The sequence below is a fragment of the Vicia villosa genome, linkage group LG3 (genome assembly GCF_029867415.1).
Source record: "Vicia villosa cultivar HV-30 ecotype Madison, WI linkage group LG3, Vvil1.0, whole genome shotgun sequence".
Taxonomy (NCBI): Eukaryota; Viridiplantae; Streptophyta; class Magnoliopsida; order Fabales; family Fabaceae; genus Vicia; species Vicia villosa.
In genome coordinates this window covers 213461530-213478899 of record NC_081182.1, presented here as the reverse complement: position 1 = coordinate 213478899, position 17370 = coordinate 213461530, and the positions used below count along the sequence as shown (strand labels likewise).

Sequence of the window (17370 nt, the reverse complement as noted above, 5' to 3'; positions counted from 1 at the left end):
ACTTTTGAAACGCATAAGCAATTTGAAAATTAACTTATTGAGAGTTGCAAGCACATTCAATGATTTGTAAGAAAGTGATCTTTCAATATGTTTTGTTTTGCATTCTTGAGCTTAATGAAAAATGGTCTTGCTATTTCCATGCAAAGCTTCTTCACTAAGGAAATTTGCTTTATGATTCAAACATACAATCTTACTTGACTCTAATAAACATAAATATATGTAAATCTTATTGTGATTTATCTTGATGTGATGTGGTTTGATCATTTGTGTTTGAGTTGGTTCCATTGCACTCAGAAATCACACTTCCTGCTCCTTGCATTTCTATCTGATGAAGCAATGATTCTTTCTCTAACACTGTAAGACCATTGATAGCTTTGCATAAAATTGTATGCTTAGAAACTAACTCCTTGTAGTGATGCAACAATATATCCACATCTTCCATTTCTAGATCTTTGCTCTTTGCTTCCATGTATGGATAATTTGATCCATCTTGCAAAACATGAAAATCTGCAAAGTAGTTTATAAGTGATTCTGACAAGAGTTGAAAACTATACAAGAAAATAACAAACTAACCAACTACCTAAAGTCTTGTTGTGTATTGTATTTGAAAAATTGCAATCATTCTTCTGATGAAGTTTCATTTGACATGTAGAGTGTAATTCATTTGTGATTTTGTTGGCCAATTTGGCTTCTTGCATGCACTCTTCAAATTTGGTTTCATCTATTGAGAGGGATTTGGCATTCAAGTCAATTATAAATGTCTTGGCTGAGACAAGATTGGTGAAATAATATTCAGCTTCTGATATGAGTTTTGTTTGCCTTCTATATAACTTGATGAATTTGAGGTTTGAATGTAACATTGGAGGATTGGCCTGAAAATTACAAAATCAAAGAAGAAATTAGTATAAAAAAATCAAAAGGTTGTTTGTAGAAGTGACAAAACGAATGCAGCATGTTTGACATGTCCGCTTTGTCTACATTTTTTGCAGACCGAGTTTAGGTTTAGGTTCGTACCATTTACATTGTCTTTTTTGCAAGGACAAACATTGACGAGGCAAACATAAATATTTGTAAATTTTAGGCTTTGTCAAGTGTTAGTTAGGTACGCTCGGCCCTTATTTTTTTGGGGCGGAATAAAATTTTAGGACCGTACGCTCTATTATGTTCACCCTGTCTCCCACTTTGTTTTTTACAGACAGACTCAAACGGGACGAACATGTTTGTTTGCCGCCTCTAACCCTAGATGTTTGTAGCTTACTAAATTAATTGAAATTTCAATGCATTCCTATTCTTAATAAAATATTATGATACATAATTTTCTTTATATAGTCTTTCAAATAGAGTTAAAATCAATGTTTTAAAAATCGAGCCCAAAGATCGAAACCCCGAGACCTCTGGTAAACTATAGTCAACAATTAGTAGGATATATGTATTATTACCAAAAGGGGCTTGCCTTGCCTTGATGGTAACATATATAAGCACAGGGAGAAAATCGTCAGCTCCAGCTGGAACATGATCAGACATTGCATCATTGAGCAACAAATTGTTGATAACCCTACAACAATTCATTATGCTTGAAAGCTTCTCTTGTGGAGCTTTGAATGCATTCATTTTCTGCAATTCCTTCTCTGCAAGCTATAAATGCAAAAGAAAAAAAAAATATTAATATATGTACCACCGACATCTTTAAACAAAAAATTGGATAGCGTCTAATCTGTGTTAGTCTCCAACACGACACTGACACATATGATTATGTTCAATTTTTTCATTTCTAAAAATTATAATCAATGTTAACGTGTTTGCATCGTTTCCAGTATCCGTTTCCAGTATCAATGTCTGTGCCACTACTTCGTAGTTAATTTGAAATTTAATCATGCATGATGATGAGAGATAGCATACCAGCCATGAGGATTCATTGTGAAGAACTGGTTGAATATCCAAATGTTGAGGCTTGAGAAAGGTTTGAAGCAAGTTTATTTTCTCCGAAATTTCGTGGTTAATCTTCGCTTCTTCCAGAGAAGTACAAAATGTCCGGGAGAATAATTTAGTCATTATATATTTTTCTAAACCCTGCAGATAATATAAATAAAATTGCTTTCAGAGTCTACGGACAAAAGGAGACATTAATTTGTAATTATAATATGGATATCGTATGATAATTATGTAGAGACATCAGGACTTAGATTCAAACTCGCGACGCGACATCCTACTTATTCAGATGAATTTCAACTACTAAACTACTTGGAAAAAAAAATACCTCCATGGAACAATCAATGTCTTGTTCAGTTGCAGTTGCCCAAAGTGGATGATTTCTAATTGCAACTTCCATTGATGAAAAAAAGTCTTGAACTCTTTTCCCATCATTTTCAGGCTTTGGTTGGAAAAATGAAAATGATACTATGAAGCTAATAAAGAATATTTTTCAATAAGAATTAGCACAAATCACATAAAATAAAATAAACTTTAACAAAAGCAATTTACATATAACAAAATTAAATATAACTAACCGTAAATGAAATTTTTTTAGTCTGGCTCGAGGGACTAGTCTATACTGCAATTATATACGGGAGATATCCGATTTATATAAACAAAAATAATTTGGCTAATTACCTCTTAATGGCACGGACGAGGTCGAGCGAGGAAGGATGTCGCATGCGGTGGAGAAAATCATGGAAAGATGTTGATGTTGATGTTGATCCTTCCATACCAAGTATAAGAATTGAGTTTGAATTGAATGTAGTTAAGAAGAAGAGGAAAAATAAGAAGCAAAGTGTTGTAACGATGAGACCAATGAATGTTATGTTGTGGCACAACACGTGATTCTCAACAAACGGTAAAACTTAAGAAAGTTAGTTAAGTTAGAAGTTATTATTTCATGTTTGGATTAAGGTGAGTCTTGAATAGTTTAAGGTTTCAACTTATAGATGTTAGTGGAAAGTTGAAATAGAGAATTTATGGAAAAGAATTTGATATTTATAAGAAATCATTTTATTTGTTTAACAAATTGTCATGGTCGAAGACTTGATTGAGATGATAAGACTCTCTTTCAACTTAATTAAAGATTATCTCTAACTCAAAAAATTAATTTATGCAATTATATCACATGATGATCATTTTAAATAACAACCAATCATGAGTTCTTAAATTTTACTCCGTCTGTCCTAAAATAAATACTAACTTATTTAATGATTTCATATAAATTAAAAAATCTACAAATAAAAAAGAAAAAGATATTCTTATCGAAATATCTTTATCAAGTGAGTTTGTATTTACAATAAATACAAAGGAAAATATATTAAATTAAAAGTAATACAATATTATTTTTAAACATACAATTACAAAAATTAATTAATATTGTGGAATAGAAAAAAATAGCCTCTAAATAAATTTGGAAATTTCTTAACCCACCTCCTAACCTTCTTGGTCACCTCTGGCGAATTTACAAAAATACTCCTTGTTTCGAAAGTTCATTTCCGAAAACGTACTTTTATTGGAAAAAAAGGTGTTTTCGGAAATGCATCTCCGAAAAGGTGAATATTTTAATGAAAAATATTGATTTCGGAGATGCTTCTCCGAAATAAAGTTGTTTTTCAGAAAATTGGTGTATTCGGAAGTGCATCTCCGAATTCACCCCCTTGAAGGAATTCGGAAATGCACTTCCGAAATAAGGTCTGGACAGAAGAAAAATAACAAACAAGAACGATTCGCTTTATTTAATTGGATGAAGATTACATCGATCACATTACATAAGATTAAAGTTACATATTGTTAAACACGGGTAGGTGAGGATGAGTCAACATTTTGATAACGTCGGTCCCCGATCTTTGAACTCAACATCACTGAACCAAACCCAACCCTTGTTCACCTACCTTTTCCTTTTCATATTCCCGGTAATTACACTTTCTTTACTTTTACTGTTTTTTTGTTCTTACATTCCACTCACATTACTCTCATGATCATGAAACCCTCACATTACTCTCATGATCATGAAACCCTAATAGAAAAATACACCTAATTTAGGGTTTGTTTTGATTATTCATCCAATGTTTTTACCAAGAGGTGTAGAAATTGTTGCCCTTTTGTTAACACAGCTGTTATCATTTAAACATGTTGTAAAATATCTTGTAGGATACTGTATGAGTACAGTTAATGAGTACTAGTACATTCATATATATGAAGCGTCTTTAGTCAAGTTTAACCCGATTGACTCTCATATGAGTGGGAATTTGAAAAGTCCTGATCCTGATGATAAAAGAATGAGGTTAGAAAGACGATGGAGGAGACGCTGCAACAGGTTAGAAAGTCCTGATCCTCTAGAAATCCATACCACATTGTAACTTACCAACATAATAAACAACAACAAAAACTATACACTTAAAGTTCAAAAAACTTATGAGCAAACTATACTTACATCATAGTGGTGTAGATCCTTATCAGCCACTCGCAACTGAAAATGATTAGCACGAACTTGAATTTTCCTTCCCAATTGACCGTAACCAGGTCGGTTAGGGAACCTAACCGCCTTCTAAGACGACGGAGCCGACTCTAGAGTAGCCTTCTGTTTAACTTCGGCAGTCAGGCTCTCGATGGAAATCAGAGTCGAACTCAAGGAAGCAACCGGCGCAGCAACAGATGGAGTAACAACCGGCGCTGCAACAGATGGAACAAACGGCCACCACTACCACGGCCTGATCCTGCAGCATTGACGGATGATTGTTGAGAATGTGCAGGAGATGGTTGACTCCGGCAATTTTCGGGATGGTTTCCTCGACCGCGGAGAGACATTGTGATGAAAGCAGTTACAAGAGAGAGAAAATGTGTGAGTAGAGGAAAAGAGTAAAGATCGAAAATGATTTTGGATGTGATTGGAAGAAAAATGGGTGAGAGAGCAGGCTTTTAAGTAGGAAAGTGTTACCACATTTCTTAGAAGGTAACCGTCTGAGTGTTACCACATTTCAAATCAGGTTGATTACAACTCGTTCTACATTTACTATCATTTAAGAGACTTCCCAATTTACTATCATGCATTTCGGAAATGCATCTCCGAAAACACCAATTTTTTGGTGTTTTCGGAAATGCATTTCCGAAGTCTAAAAAAATATAAAAAAAAATTACTTCGGAGATGAATCTCCGAAGCAGGGGTAAGTTGGGGATTTCGCTGGGATGACCCCCATAAAGAGGTGGAGGTGGGTAAAGAAAAAATCATAAATTTTGTTTATAAGACAATATTGACTAGTGTCTTACATGTATTGAATTAAAAATCATTAAAATGAAATCAAAGTTTATATTAAGAATACAAGTTAAACACTTGTCAATTTAATCAAAGTTCAAAGACACCTTTTAATTTTAACATTCTCTTTATTTAGTGTTTAAAATAATTAATAGGATCTAAAACTTTGATAATATATTAGAAAAACCACATTCAAATTGTTCAATTTACAAGGACTAAAAACAATGGTTAATTTTAGATGAATGAAAAAAAAAAATCCTAAAAACAAAATTCATTCATGTTAAAAGACGATTTTTCAATGCACCTCATAACTTTGTCATATATCGCGCGAAATTCTAAAAATGCTCCAGTTTTCATAGAAGCATTTTCAAAAACACCTTTTTTTAAAAAAATTTTGATTTTTTCCGTAGATGCAACTACGGAAGCGTTAAAACATAGTGGAAGTTGGGATTTTCCCAATTAATTAGAAAAACCAAAATGTTCCGTAAATACATCTACGAAACACTCTTTTCAAGTTTCAACCCCTTCTGTAGATACATATACAGAAGCGTGAGATTTTTCTAATTAATGGAGAAATTAATTTGAAATTTTCTCAAATCTCACGCTTCCGTATATGCCACGAACTTAATTAATTTGGAATTTTCCCAATTTTGAGAAATTAATTTAGAATTTTCTCAATTAATTAGTAAAATCCTACGCTTCCGTATATGCCATGAACTTAATTAATATGTGATTTTCTCAATTAATTGAGAAATTAATTTAGAAATTTCCTAATTAATTGGGAAAATACCAAGATTTACTATGTTTTAAGACTTGCGTAGATGCATCTACGGAAGATTCTGTATGTGCATCTGCTGAACAAAACAATGTTAAACAAAAAAATACTTCTAGAGATGTATCTACGGAAGCACAAAAACATTTTTACAAATTCGGTGGTGCGTGAGAGACCTATGGGGTCTATTGAGAAATCTTTTAAAAAACTAAATTATGTTTAACCCTTTAAAAACAACTATTGCAAAATCTTTAATTTTGTTGGTGAATTTCCAATTTAGCCATCACCTCCTTTTTAGTTGTCTTTCTTTGGCAAATGAGAAAAAAAATCAAACAACAAATGCAACCACATGAAACTAAGACATTGGATGGTAGAAGAAGGATCAAGCTTTATAAAGATTAGTGTCACATGTATAAGATTTGAAGGATATTTATAGACTAAGATTGTAAGGATAAAATAAAATAGCAATATGAATAAATTATGTAAAGTAACAGTAAAAACAATGAGTGACTAACATTTCCAACCTCTGGTCCAAAAATTATATGCAAAACTTTACTACAACTCAACCTATGATTTAAATGCAAGGTGAAAAAAATTATTTATTTCTTCTCATGTGAGAAAGCATGTGAAATTGTGCCGAGAATGCATTCAAAAAAATGCGAGTTTTTTCTTATAATTGATCACGAGAAAATTGAGATCTCGAACTTTTCCCAGTTTCATTTTCAATGTGTTCCTGTGACTGATATCGTTTTGCTCTGTGCTAGTCACGTCCTGTCAACGGTTTCTTTAAAACTCACAACAAATGTGCTTTCGGCTGATGCTCTTCCATCAGTTCCATTTCCTCGCATAGACTTGAAATATCAGGGATGATCCCTCCATCATAATGCCTATATATACTATCAGGTACTAAATCGTTTAATATAGCAGCTGGTTCTCTAGCTCCTCCATGCTGTAAGAATTTCGTTCTTATAGCACTGCCTGCAATTGGTGATAGCGGATCATCCTCGCAAACCTTCTTCCATATGGTTGCAGCAAAACATTTGGCATACAAGTAGCTATAATACCCTGCACAAAAGAGAAAACAGGTATAACGAATTATCGACTATAATTCAAAATTCCAATAATGAAGAATTTTAAATAGTGACATATCGAAACATATGTTGACATGATGAAACATGAACTTATTGACATTTCAATACACCGGAAATAATCAAGACAGCTCAAGGGATTAGAAGAAGTTCAAATTTCATACCCACCTGCACCATAATTAAGGAGATGACTAAATCGGGACTCCCAGTGCGTGCCTTCTACATGTTCCAGATTGGTATGTTTTCTTTTCAGGTCTGCAACAACAGAACTACTACCACCAAGAGGGAGTGGCTGCTCCCCAAAGAGTGTCTGGTCAACTAGGGCATAGAAGATCTGACGGAAAACAGTTATGTTACGTTGATTATTATTTCATAAACAGAAAATTATGGTATAATATGATGTTGACTTAAGATAAGACACTGTCCAGTCTTCTCCCAAACAGGCCTACAGAAAACAAAATGGAAAAACACCTGACGTTGCAGATCAGTTGCAGCAAACATATTTTTGGCACCCAGCATTGACTCGACCAGCTTCTGAGGGATTTCATCACCGGTTGAATAGTGTTTGGCAAATGTTTTCAAAACTCGATAATCCCATGCATAGTATCTGTGCACCAGAAATAAATATCAAGTCAATCACAATCTAGCAAATCAATACCACAGCATCAGCAGACAAGAGGTTATATAGCATGTATTTGACAGCAATTTCTTTCCTATTTCATGTAGAACACTTGTCAAGGTTCCACACCCAAAAATATGATTTGATTTCCTCAACTCATTTATGATTGTTGAATTTGAATTAGTGGTTTATGTGTCTAACTGATATGATTTTTAACTCAAATCCTAATAATAAATGAGTTTGATTCTAACAATGTTGACTTAAAAAAACCTATTTTTGTTCCTGAATATTTCAGTTTTCTCAAACTCCAACTGTGTCTCTCCGCTGTACCATCATCAACCACATTTTATACAGTGTATTTGGGTAAAAAAACATACAGGCTTAGCTTATTTTAGAGAGCTTAGTCAAACACCTACTCAATACTCATGAGCCATTTTAGGGACTTGTTGAAATAAGCTAAAACAATGCATATTGTAAGTTATTTTATAAATGTATCCAAACATTAATATAAGTGTTTATGCTATGCGATAAGCCCAAACTAATTTTTTTCTCTTATGTGCCCCAATATTTTATTCGCTACTTTCTCTTAGGGTGAAGACTTATTTCTTGCAGCATCCTGCTCATTATCTCAGCAATAGAAAAATTGACTCACTCGAAGAGGTTGGATGGTATTTCTGCAAAATCAAGAACTGTTCTTGTGCCTGAAAAATGTTGGTAGTCCTACAATGAGAAAATGACAGCATCACATTACAAAAGTAACAGCAGTAAACATTTTTCAAAACATTCTATGATCAAGTAACCATCATTAATTGCTAGTGCTGGTATTTGGTTCACTAAATATTTTGGTAATTTGCAAGACAATTCATGATTACTATTTCAAAAGTCATTCAAACAATGTCAAAAAAGTTCAACTCTATTTTCCCAAATCATGATCATATGCAAATCTTTAGAATGTCTGACGAGAAGATATTGAGCTGCTGTATGTTACATGTTAGTTGTTACTAATAATTGAACATGTTCAAGAAGTGTTGCATAAAAAGTTTAATAGAGATAAACCAAAAATGTAGACACATTTTTCACATACATCAGTATTGTCAATGGTGCAAACAAAAAGTGAAACAAATATTGCATGTCCTCAATAAATCACTCGCTTAACATAAAATCCTAATAATTCTGGAAACATGTATTTATCAATATGGCCTTCAATCAGAATAAGCAGTTTCCCTTTTGTAAACTGTTGACGACAATCGTGTGTTTTTATGTTTCCTAGAGTATCTACCCACTCGATAGGGAAGAAATGGATATCATGGGATAAAACCTAAGACCACATGCTTACAGGATTAGAGCCTCTTCCACTCAAACCAACACATGAATTGTAGATATTCGAAAAGAAAAAGTTTGTAACTTTGAAAACTTATATTTTTACATACATTATAGTTATCCTCATTTTGTAAATCTAAAATTTGCTCATGATAAATTCAAGAGAATACCGTTCTTGAAAGCAGTGAATGAAGAGCATGTCCAAACTCGTGAAATAAGGTTTCCACTTCCCAATGATTAAGCCTTACAGTTGATGGATTCCGTGAACCTGAAAAATTACAAACAAGAGCTACAATCTACAAAATTATCAGAATCAAGAACCAGTTTACCGCTGCCGTAAATAAAGTTATAAAGCAATTAAACTAGTGAAGTGTGCTTAGATGAGCACTGATGTTTGTGAAAAAAAACATATCGGGAAGAAAAACCCATTTATTGAACAATACTCCCTCCCTCTGTCTCTAATCATTGATCCTTTAAGCTTCTTCTTTTTTTGTCTCAAAAAGTTGGTTCTTTTAGAAAACTAAAGATACAATTAATGATGTTTTTCCTTTTGTATCCTTACAAAAACCAATAACATGCACTTATTAAATTTTACTTTTAGCAAATAAATCAAGGATAAAATGGTCAGAACTTATCTAGCTTTATCATTTCTTAATAAGTGTGCTCAAATCTTGAAGGACCGAAGATTAGGGATGAAGGGAGTAATACATAGCTCTAAGACAATCTAAACAGTACTAATACCCCCCCCCCCCCCCCCCCCCGTTCTCATAATATATGTCTCTTATTAAATGTATCTAAGCGCTCCAAACACTTGCGTCTTAACAGATGTATTTTTAAGTTAGATGCGAAAAATGTCATTACGCATTTGAGAGAAACTTCCTTTCTTAATACCTACACGCCCTGTTTTTAATGAACTGTTTGTGTTAAAAGCCCACTTTAATGTTATTGGATACTCTTATATTGGGAGAAATGGAAATTCTGCATCATGTGGTTTAGCTAAATTAGCCCCCTCTATACCAAACCAAATTTTGATAGAAGAATGTCCTAATGTAAATGAAGCATTGTTGTCGCTTGTCACAAGCACCTTAATGAAATGTTCTCTTTTTCCTCTATTTCTAAAACCATGTTTTTCTACTTGGGAATGTATCTCTTATATTTTCTCTAATATAACATCATTATAAAAACTCAAGCCAAAAGGCATTGCATATTTGAATGATAAAAAAAAGGCACAAGGGCATGAAGAAATTTTCACATACAGGAAGTTGGTATTCTGTTTGAGAAATTCTGCGACCCCCTTTAATTGCAAAATGAGCACAACCGGGATACTTTCCCTTTCTTGAGTACAAATCAAGGTAGAGATATCCTAAGTCACCCTGAAATAAGTTTGAGCCTCAGTGCTTTAAAACTGAATAAATAAAAGCATAACAGTGTTGATATTAATCATCAGTGACAATTGAAAATAAATGTAGGGGGATCAGATTATTGGTCCCACATACAAAAAAGATGATTGTTAACACCAAAATTTAATATTAAAAGTTTTTCTATCCCAACACTTTAAAGTTTTATCCGTTGGATCCAAATTAACTTCAAGTCTTAGATTTCTACACTAAATACCTCGTCAGGATGATGAAGACACAGTTTAAGCACTTGTGGATCCCAAGATTCACCAGGTGCAAGAGGGATTTTGTGACATATTACACCAAACAATGACTTCACTAGAACCTTCAAACCCTCAATACAGTTTGACAAAGAAAAATATGATGCTACGACCTGCACACGTGTTTTCGCATATATGTTTAAAACAAGCTTGGGTGTATTAATGATGAAAAACATGCAGGTTTATCGTATTGTACCGAAGAATCCACTTTATAAACAGAAGATTTCATCATTGTCGTGTAATAGGCTTCATCCCACGGCCTTATATCTCCACCAGTCTGACCACATTTCTCTCTCTTGAATTTGGTAAGTAGCTTGAGCTCCTAAGATTGTACGGGAAAAATAAAATTAATTTTTCAGTTACAAGCACAAGCCAATATGGCTATTGTTTCTTTTCTCTCAAGAAATTTCCTAACAGGAATCTACATTTTATACCTCTGTAGACTTTGCCTGAACCATCTTGCTCATTTCAAGTAAAAATGACATTACAACTTTCGGCGATGAAGCCATATTGGGCTTAACAGCAAGTTCGGCATAAGAGCCACACCCCATTATCTGGACCAAATTATCAAATGGTAAAATCAATTAGTAATAAAGTCCAAATAGAAGACGCAATAAGCTTTGCTAAAAAATACCAGAGAAAACTATTAACTTTTAAGTCAACATAAATGGCACTCTATCAAGATTTTGATCAAACACTCCAACCTATTTATAATTCTTAAAACAAATGTCAAATTAGGTAAGTGATTACAGACTCTTTTGTTTTTAGTAGAGTTGGTTCATTTTTCTTCTAATGCTGATAAAAAAATGTGGACTCTTGACTCCTAAGGTTCGTTTTTATTGTAAATCCAATAATTAGTTTGTTATCATCAAGGTCAAATTCAAAACAAATGTAAAAATGTAAAAAAAGACAAGGTCAAATGTAAAATCATAATATGGCATCGACTGCCTATGAACTTGTCTAGCTCACGAAAATTACATATGCCATATTACGGAATCTCAATATACTTGTCCCTCTGAGACAGCTGTCCCACAGAAGGTTCTACGGCCTCTAGGCCCTAAACCCAACCATAAAGTCAAAAAAGGACTCAGTCTCCGGTACACACTATTCTAAAACCCTACACATCACACTTACAACCATCACTGACTTTATCGTCAAAGTGTTTGCAAGTACACCCCCCTACCATCAAGCATATTATGAAGACGGTCATACCAAAGTTCGTCGGCAGTTTCATTATCATCAACAAACAACAATACTAGTAGAAAAGGTTTTACCAAATCACTACCATAATTACACAACAGTACACAACGTTTTTTATACTTTCTATCAGCATTCATTGTTTTGTATCTTTTAGAGGATAACATATCCTTTTTTATTCTTTTAGCGTAAATAAAAGGGATAAAACAGAAAATATCAAATGTTTTTGCATAGCTATGGCCATATAGCAATATATGCTTGGGATCTATAAATCATGTACACCAAACAGTAACAAGAATGAATAAAACAGACGGTATAGACCCTTCTGCTACAGCACCAAACAACTGGCTTAAAAAGAGTCAGGGTGCCAAATATTCAGACCTGAGCTTGCTCATGTCGAGCAGATATAAGCCTCTGTAGGACATCAACATTTGCATGTGGAACAGAATTTCCTCGTATATATACCATTTTCCTTATCTTCAAACACAAAACAAAATATCAATTCAAGGCCAAACTGGAAAAATAAATTATGAGTTTATTGTTTAGGCTTGTTTGAGCTAACCTACAATATTCATCACTACTCTAACACCAGTTAGTTGTGATATGAGATAAACAGTGTGGAAAAAAAAGGATAGAGAGTAGATTTAATATATTTTTGATAGAAGAGAAAGAGGGAAAGATAGATGAGAAGTGTCTTTCTCTTCCCGATTATTTAATTGGATAGAAAGTGAGAAGAGAAAAATGTTAATATTTTTAAATGACAAAAATACCTTTGAACTGAAAAACCAATATACTTTCATTATTTTTGTTTTTCTCTCTTCTACACGGCCATATCCTGTTATTGAAATACTAAAAAGATCCAAATCCTGGTTCCAATTCCACATACTTTTCTAATTCACATTAAATTACATGAAACTCCTTAACAATACTTATGCTTAATTCTTAATGCTTCTTACAAGATTTAACATATCAAAGTAAATTTTCAAATTGTTGAACTGAATCTACCTCATCATCTGACGACAACTGCAGCACAGAATCGAGAGTCCGTGGATCTGTTGTAATTCGAAATCCTTTCTCTTTAAGGGTGTCCTTGGACCCTAATAAATCCTTAGTTAGTGAAGGTTTTGATTTATAGATAGGCTTGACAAGATGATGCAAGTTTTTGGGGAAGCGAGATGAAGGATATATATCAACAGTTCCTGGGTCGATGATAATGTTTTCATTGTACCTAATCAAGTCAAACAAAAGAAAATGCAAACAGATCAAGAACACAGCAAAAGCAGACCTACTTCAAACATGTTATAACATGCTTTTGAGAGCAACAGTAATGAATAATGATGCAACAACTTCTTTACACGGTACTGGAATCTGTTTACCCGCAGATGCCAAAGAAACAAGCAATTTCAATATCAGTTCAAATAAAAACAAATTTTTAAACAAGCAAAATAAACATCAAACAGTTCACAAATATCAGTTATAAACATACTTACTTTCTGCATAGATGAGAAATTTCAATATCTAGCTTGTTTACTCGATCTAATTTCTCTGCAAACAAAGAGATTCATATAAAAAAGATTTCAAAGAAAAAGGTTCCCTACATTGTTTCTGAGAATATAGCATGGTACTATGAGAAATATGGTTACCAGGGCAAAGATGAATTCCACCCCTTTCCATGTCAACTCGTAAACTTTTAACTCCCCTCTGAGTTTCCTCAGAAAGCGTATGACATTCTTGCTCGGCTTTCTTCACCGCATCATAGATATCATGACTTGTGTTCAGATACTAAAAAGCAAACATAGGAAATACTCATTCGACATTTACGTAACTTCAGTTTTGACATGGTTTGATATTATTTAAGAGTCTGTGCTCCCTTTTTCCTCCTTCTCTTCTAAATTTCTTATAATTTTGACTCAATTTTTAAGTTTCAGAATTTAATCCACTAAAACTTATCTGGTTATACAAATAAATGAATAAATCCCTGACACAAATTAATCACGGGTCACCTCACATGTAGATATTCATTAATTTTCATTGATGCCTTGTCAGCCTCCTCAACAAACTCCCTGATTTATCACATAAGAAAGAAAAATGAGTTATAAGTTAATCACTACACAAGAAAACACAAGCATAAATTAAGTAAAAAGAAGCAAGCAGAGTTGTTTCGCCTATAAGAAATGGAACGTTTAACTTTAGTCCACAAAAACCTCAAATGATAGTCAAAATGGTCTCTGACTGGGACTAAAATATCCCTTAAAATCATCCTAAAATGATTAATTTGATCAAAAATGAGATTTTGAATCGCCAAATTAACACCTTTTATTTCTCAGGGACCAAATAGATCTGTGTTTTTTCTCCAAGATTAGTTTAGGTCTTTATTCCAAAAGAATTACATAAATTATACTAGTAAATTCTACAAAAATAAAAAAGGACCTGTTTGGATGGGTTTGCCTACACAATTCAGCAGAGTCAACAACAGAACAAACCTGTAAAATCAAAAATGAAAACCATAAGTAATTGCAACGAAATAGTATAAAAGAGTTCAAATAATTTAGAGATTATTTTTTAAAACTTTGAAAATAAGCAGAACTATATTGTGTTTGATTATCATAAGGAAAATCACTTTTTAGAAACAAATCTGTCACCAAAAAAAAATTTCTAAAAAAACTACTCAAAACAGCTTCTTGTTTGAAGCAGATAAGAATACGGGTTGTATAGTAACAACTACAATAAAAATACTACTCTTCTTTCTTCCTATATCCATATCTTTTAAGCTCCTTTTCTACTAATCAATTAATGAACAAATTTCAAATATACTCTTACTTTTCATTAACTCACTTAAGCTCTTAATTAACTATCTAAGATGTGACGTGCTTCTTCTAGTTTAACCTAAGTCTTGGGTTTGAACCCGAACTTGGGCATGGGCGGCGTTAAAACTACCGAAAAGAGTTTGCCGCCCATTTCTTAGTCCCATTAAGTTTCAGGGATTAGTCTTTGCAGCTTTGCATGGAGCATAACCAATTTACACAAAAAAAAAACTCTAACTATCGTAAGTCTAAGTCTATGTTTGATTTCACGTTTGAGGCATCCAGAATTGATTTTGACGTGTTTGGTTGATCTCTATTAGAGAAAATAGAAAGGTAGAGAGAGAGTTTCATTTTCTGTTATAACAGAATTTGTATTTGATTGAATGAATACAGTTACAATCAACACTTGTGCATTATATAGCACAAGTGATAAACCTGTGATAGCAGGTAACATTCTATCAATACTGACAGCTGTCAGTTACAATGCTAAGCTAACACTAATACTGTTTGTGTATTAACTCAAGAAACTTTGTAGAGGCTAGAGGCTTGGTAAGAACATCAGCAAGCTGGTCAGTACCAGGAATATGCACCACCTGAATTTGCTTGGCCAACACTTTTTTTCTAACAAAGAATAAGTCAATCTCCATGTGCTTAGTTCTAGAGTGAAGGACAGGGTTATGAGCCAGAAGTACAGCAGATTGATTGTCACATAACACCACAGGGGGTTTGGTAGTGATGCAGAGTTCAAGAAGTAATGTCTGAATCCAGAGCAGATCAGCAGTGGCCTGAGCAAGACTTCTGTATTCTGACTCAGTACTACATCTGGCCACAACAGGCTGCTTTTTAGACCACCAAGATATGAGATTAGACCCAAAGAATATGGCAGCACCAGAAGTACTACGCCTATCATCAGGGTCAGATGCCCAATCAGCATCACAGAAAACATGAAGGGTAGGAGGGGCTTTAGGAGAGAGGGTAGGAGGGGCTCTGATACCATATTAGAGAAAATAGAAAGGTAGAGAGAGAGTTTCATTTTCTGTTATAACAGAATTTGTATTTGATTGAATGAATACAGTTACAATCAACACTTGTGCATTATATAGCACAAGTGATAAACTTGTGATAGCAGGTAACATTCTATCAATACTGACAGCTGTCAGTTACAATGCTAAGCTAACACTAATACTGCCTATACCTTCAATAATCTCGAGCAGAATTGATTCTACTTGAAACTAGGATTTGTAGCTTTTGATCAAATGTGATTTTTACACTGGAATTTGTTGTTCAACTCACTTTTGCGAGAATTTCTCCAAACATAAATCACTTTATCTTTAATTCACTTTTATCCATAATCAATTTTACATAATCAATTCACTCCAAATCAATTTTTTTCATCGCAGAATCAAACACACTAAATTTTAAAATAATTGATTCTGGATAATTTTGAGGTGTTTGATTTTTTAAAAGTAGAATTGATTCTACCTCCAGAATTGATTCTACTTGAAGCTAGAATTTGTAACTTCTGCCTCTAAAATTGATTCTGGATGATTTTTACACTGAAATTTATTGTTCATCTCACTTTTACATAAATGTATCCAAACATAAATCAATTATCGTAAACCCAATCATATTAAAATCAATTCTACCAAATTCAATTCTACAGAAATCAATTTTGTCCACTGTCAGTCCAAACATAACCTATAATCAATTTAACATAATCAATTCACTCAAAACCAATCAATTTCAAAAGAAAAAAAAAACTATAATGAATAAAAAGGATTGATTACAGTGTTAGAAATCTCATCCATTGCTCGCATGATTTCGGAAGCTGAGGGTTTGGTAGAAATGTAACTAACAAGTTCTCCAGACCTGAAAACAAAAACAAAATATGAAGAATTGAACAGAAAAGGTTTAGAATAAGAACAAGTAATGAATGATTGAATTGAATACCTTTGAATGGCTTCATCTACGAAAGATTGGAATCCGTTTGGGGATTTCAAATGAGGGATACCGTAGAGACCTGTAGTGGAGAAGTTGCGGCGGCGGTAGCGGTGGTGGAGGAGAGTGAGATTGTGCCGGACGGTTTTGCTCCGAGCAACGGCGAGAGCAACCGTACTCCACAACATGATTATTGGTTTTCGAGCATTCGATTTGATCGGAACCTTGAAAATGGAATTAGGCTACGGCGTTTTTATTCAGGAATTTTGAAATTTTTGGAAAATTTTACTATAAAATTTAAAATTTTAGAAGATTTTACCAGTAATTTTAAAATTTTTAAAATTAATTGTAATTTATTGGAAATTTTAAATATATCCAACTCAGGTGAAAGGCTTTTTTCAACCGAGATGAAATGTGATTTTCGTAGTAGAGATGAAAACATTTATCTAAGAAATTGAGACATTGAGTGACAACGAAGATGATCTTTGAAGATTATTCTCAAATAATTTTAAAAATGGTGTGTCTAATTATTATCAAATATTGAAGAACTAGTATCATAAATTCGATTGAGTATTTGACTATGAAGATACAAAGAATATTTATGATCTATAAGATAAATCAAATAAGAAGGAGATCATTATGAAGCTTAAAGAATTAATCTTTAATTATTCAAAGAAGAAACTTCGAATGTTTCTAAAGAATTATCATCACAAAAATTGTTTGAAGAATTTTCATCAATCTGAAA

General features: G+C 33.2%; 2 protein-coding genes across 2 annotated transcripts; both read right to left on the bottom strand.

The window, feature by feature from the left end:
• Positions 1-60: 60 nt before the first annotated feature.
• Positions 61-2826, bottom strand: LOC131593472 (vacuolar protein sorting-associated protein 9A-like). The gene is made up of 6 exons (XM_058865971.1): positions 2611-2826; positions 2258-2405; positions 1900-2070; positions 1459-1635; positions 581-872; positions 61-507 (listed from the first exon to the last, which is right to left on the bottom strand). The coding sequence occupies exons 1-6, from the start codon at positions 2703-2705 to the stop codon at positions 227-229; spliced, it is 1164 nt and encodes a 387-aa protein (XP_058721954.1). The 5' UTR covers positions 2706-2826; the 3' UTR covers positions 61-226.
• A 3633-nt stretch (positions 2827-6459) lies between these two features.
• Positions 6460-16897, bottom strand: LOC131593470 (mitochondrial intermediate peptidase, mitochondrial). The gene is made up of 17 exons (XM_058865969.1): positions 16638-16897; positions 16475-16556; positions 14314-14366; positions 13892-13946; positions 13527-13665; positions 13374-13428; positions 12889-13111; positions 12265-12360; positions 11121-11240; positions 10883-11008; positions 10644-10799; positions 10286-10402; positions 9200-9325; positions 8362-8429; positions 7562-7697; positions 7259-7424; positions 6460-7067 (listed from the first exon to the last, which is right to left on the bottom strand). Exons 1-17 carry the CDS (start codon positions 16811-16813, stop codon positions 6796-6798), a joined length of 2166 nt encoding a protein of 721 aa, XP_058721952.1. The 5' UTR covers positions 16814-16897; the 3' UTR covers positions 6460-6795.
• Positions 16898-17370: the final 473 nt, after the last annotated feature.

Excerpts from the sequence above, each read along its gene's own strand:
- LOC131593472 (XM_058865971.1), bottom strand. The coding sequence starts at position 2,705 with ATGGAAGGATCAACATCAACATCAACATCTTTCCATGATTTTCTCCAC. Across the intron at positions 2,071-2,257 it reads ACATTGATTGTTCCATGGAG|GGTTTAGAAAAATATATAAT; the intron begins GTATTTTTTTTT and ends TATTATCTGCAG. Across the intron at positions 508-580 it reads AATACACAACAAGACTTTAG|ATTTTCATGTTTTGCAAGAT; the intron begins GTAGTTGGTTAG and ends ACTACTTTGCAG.
- LOC131593470 (XM_058865969.1), bottom strand. The coding sequence starts at position 16,813 with ATGTTGTGGAGTACGGTTGCTCTCGCCGTTGCTCGGAGCAAAACCGTC. Across the intron at positions 16,557-16,637 it reads GTAGATGAAGCCATTCAAAG|GTCTGGAGAACTTGTTAGTT; the intron begins GTATTCAATTCA and ends TTTTGTTTTCAG. Across the intron at positions 12,361-12,888 it reads AGTTGTCGTCAGATGATGAG|ATAAGGAAAATGGTATATAT; the intron begins GTAGATTCAGTT and ends TTGTGTTTGAAG.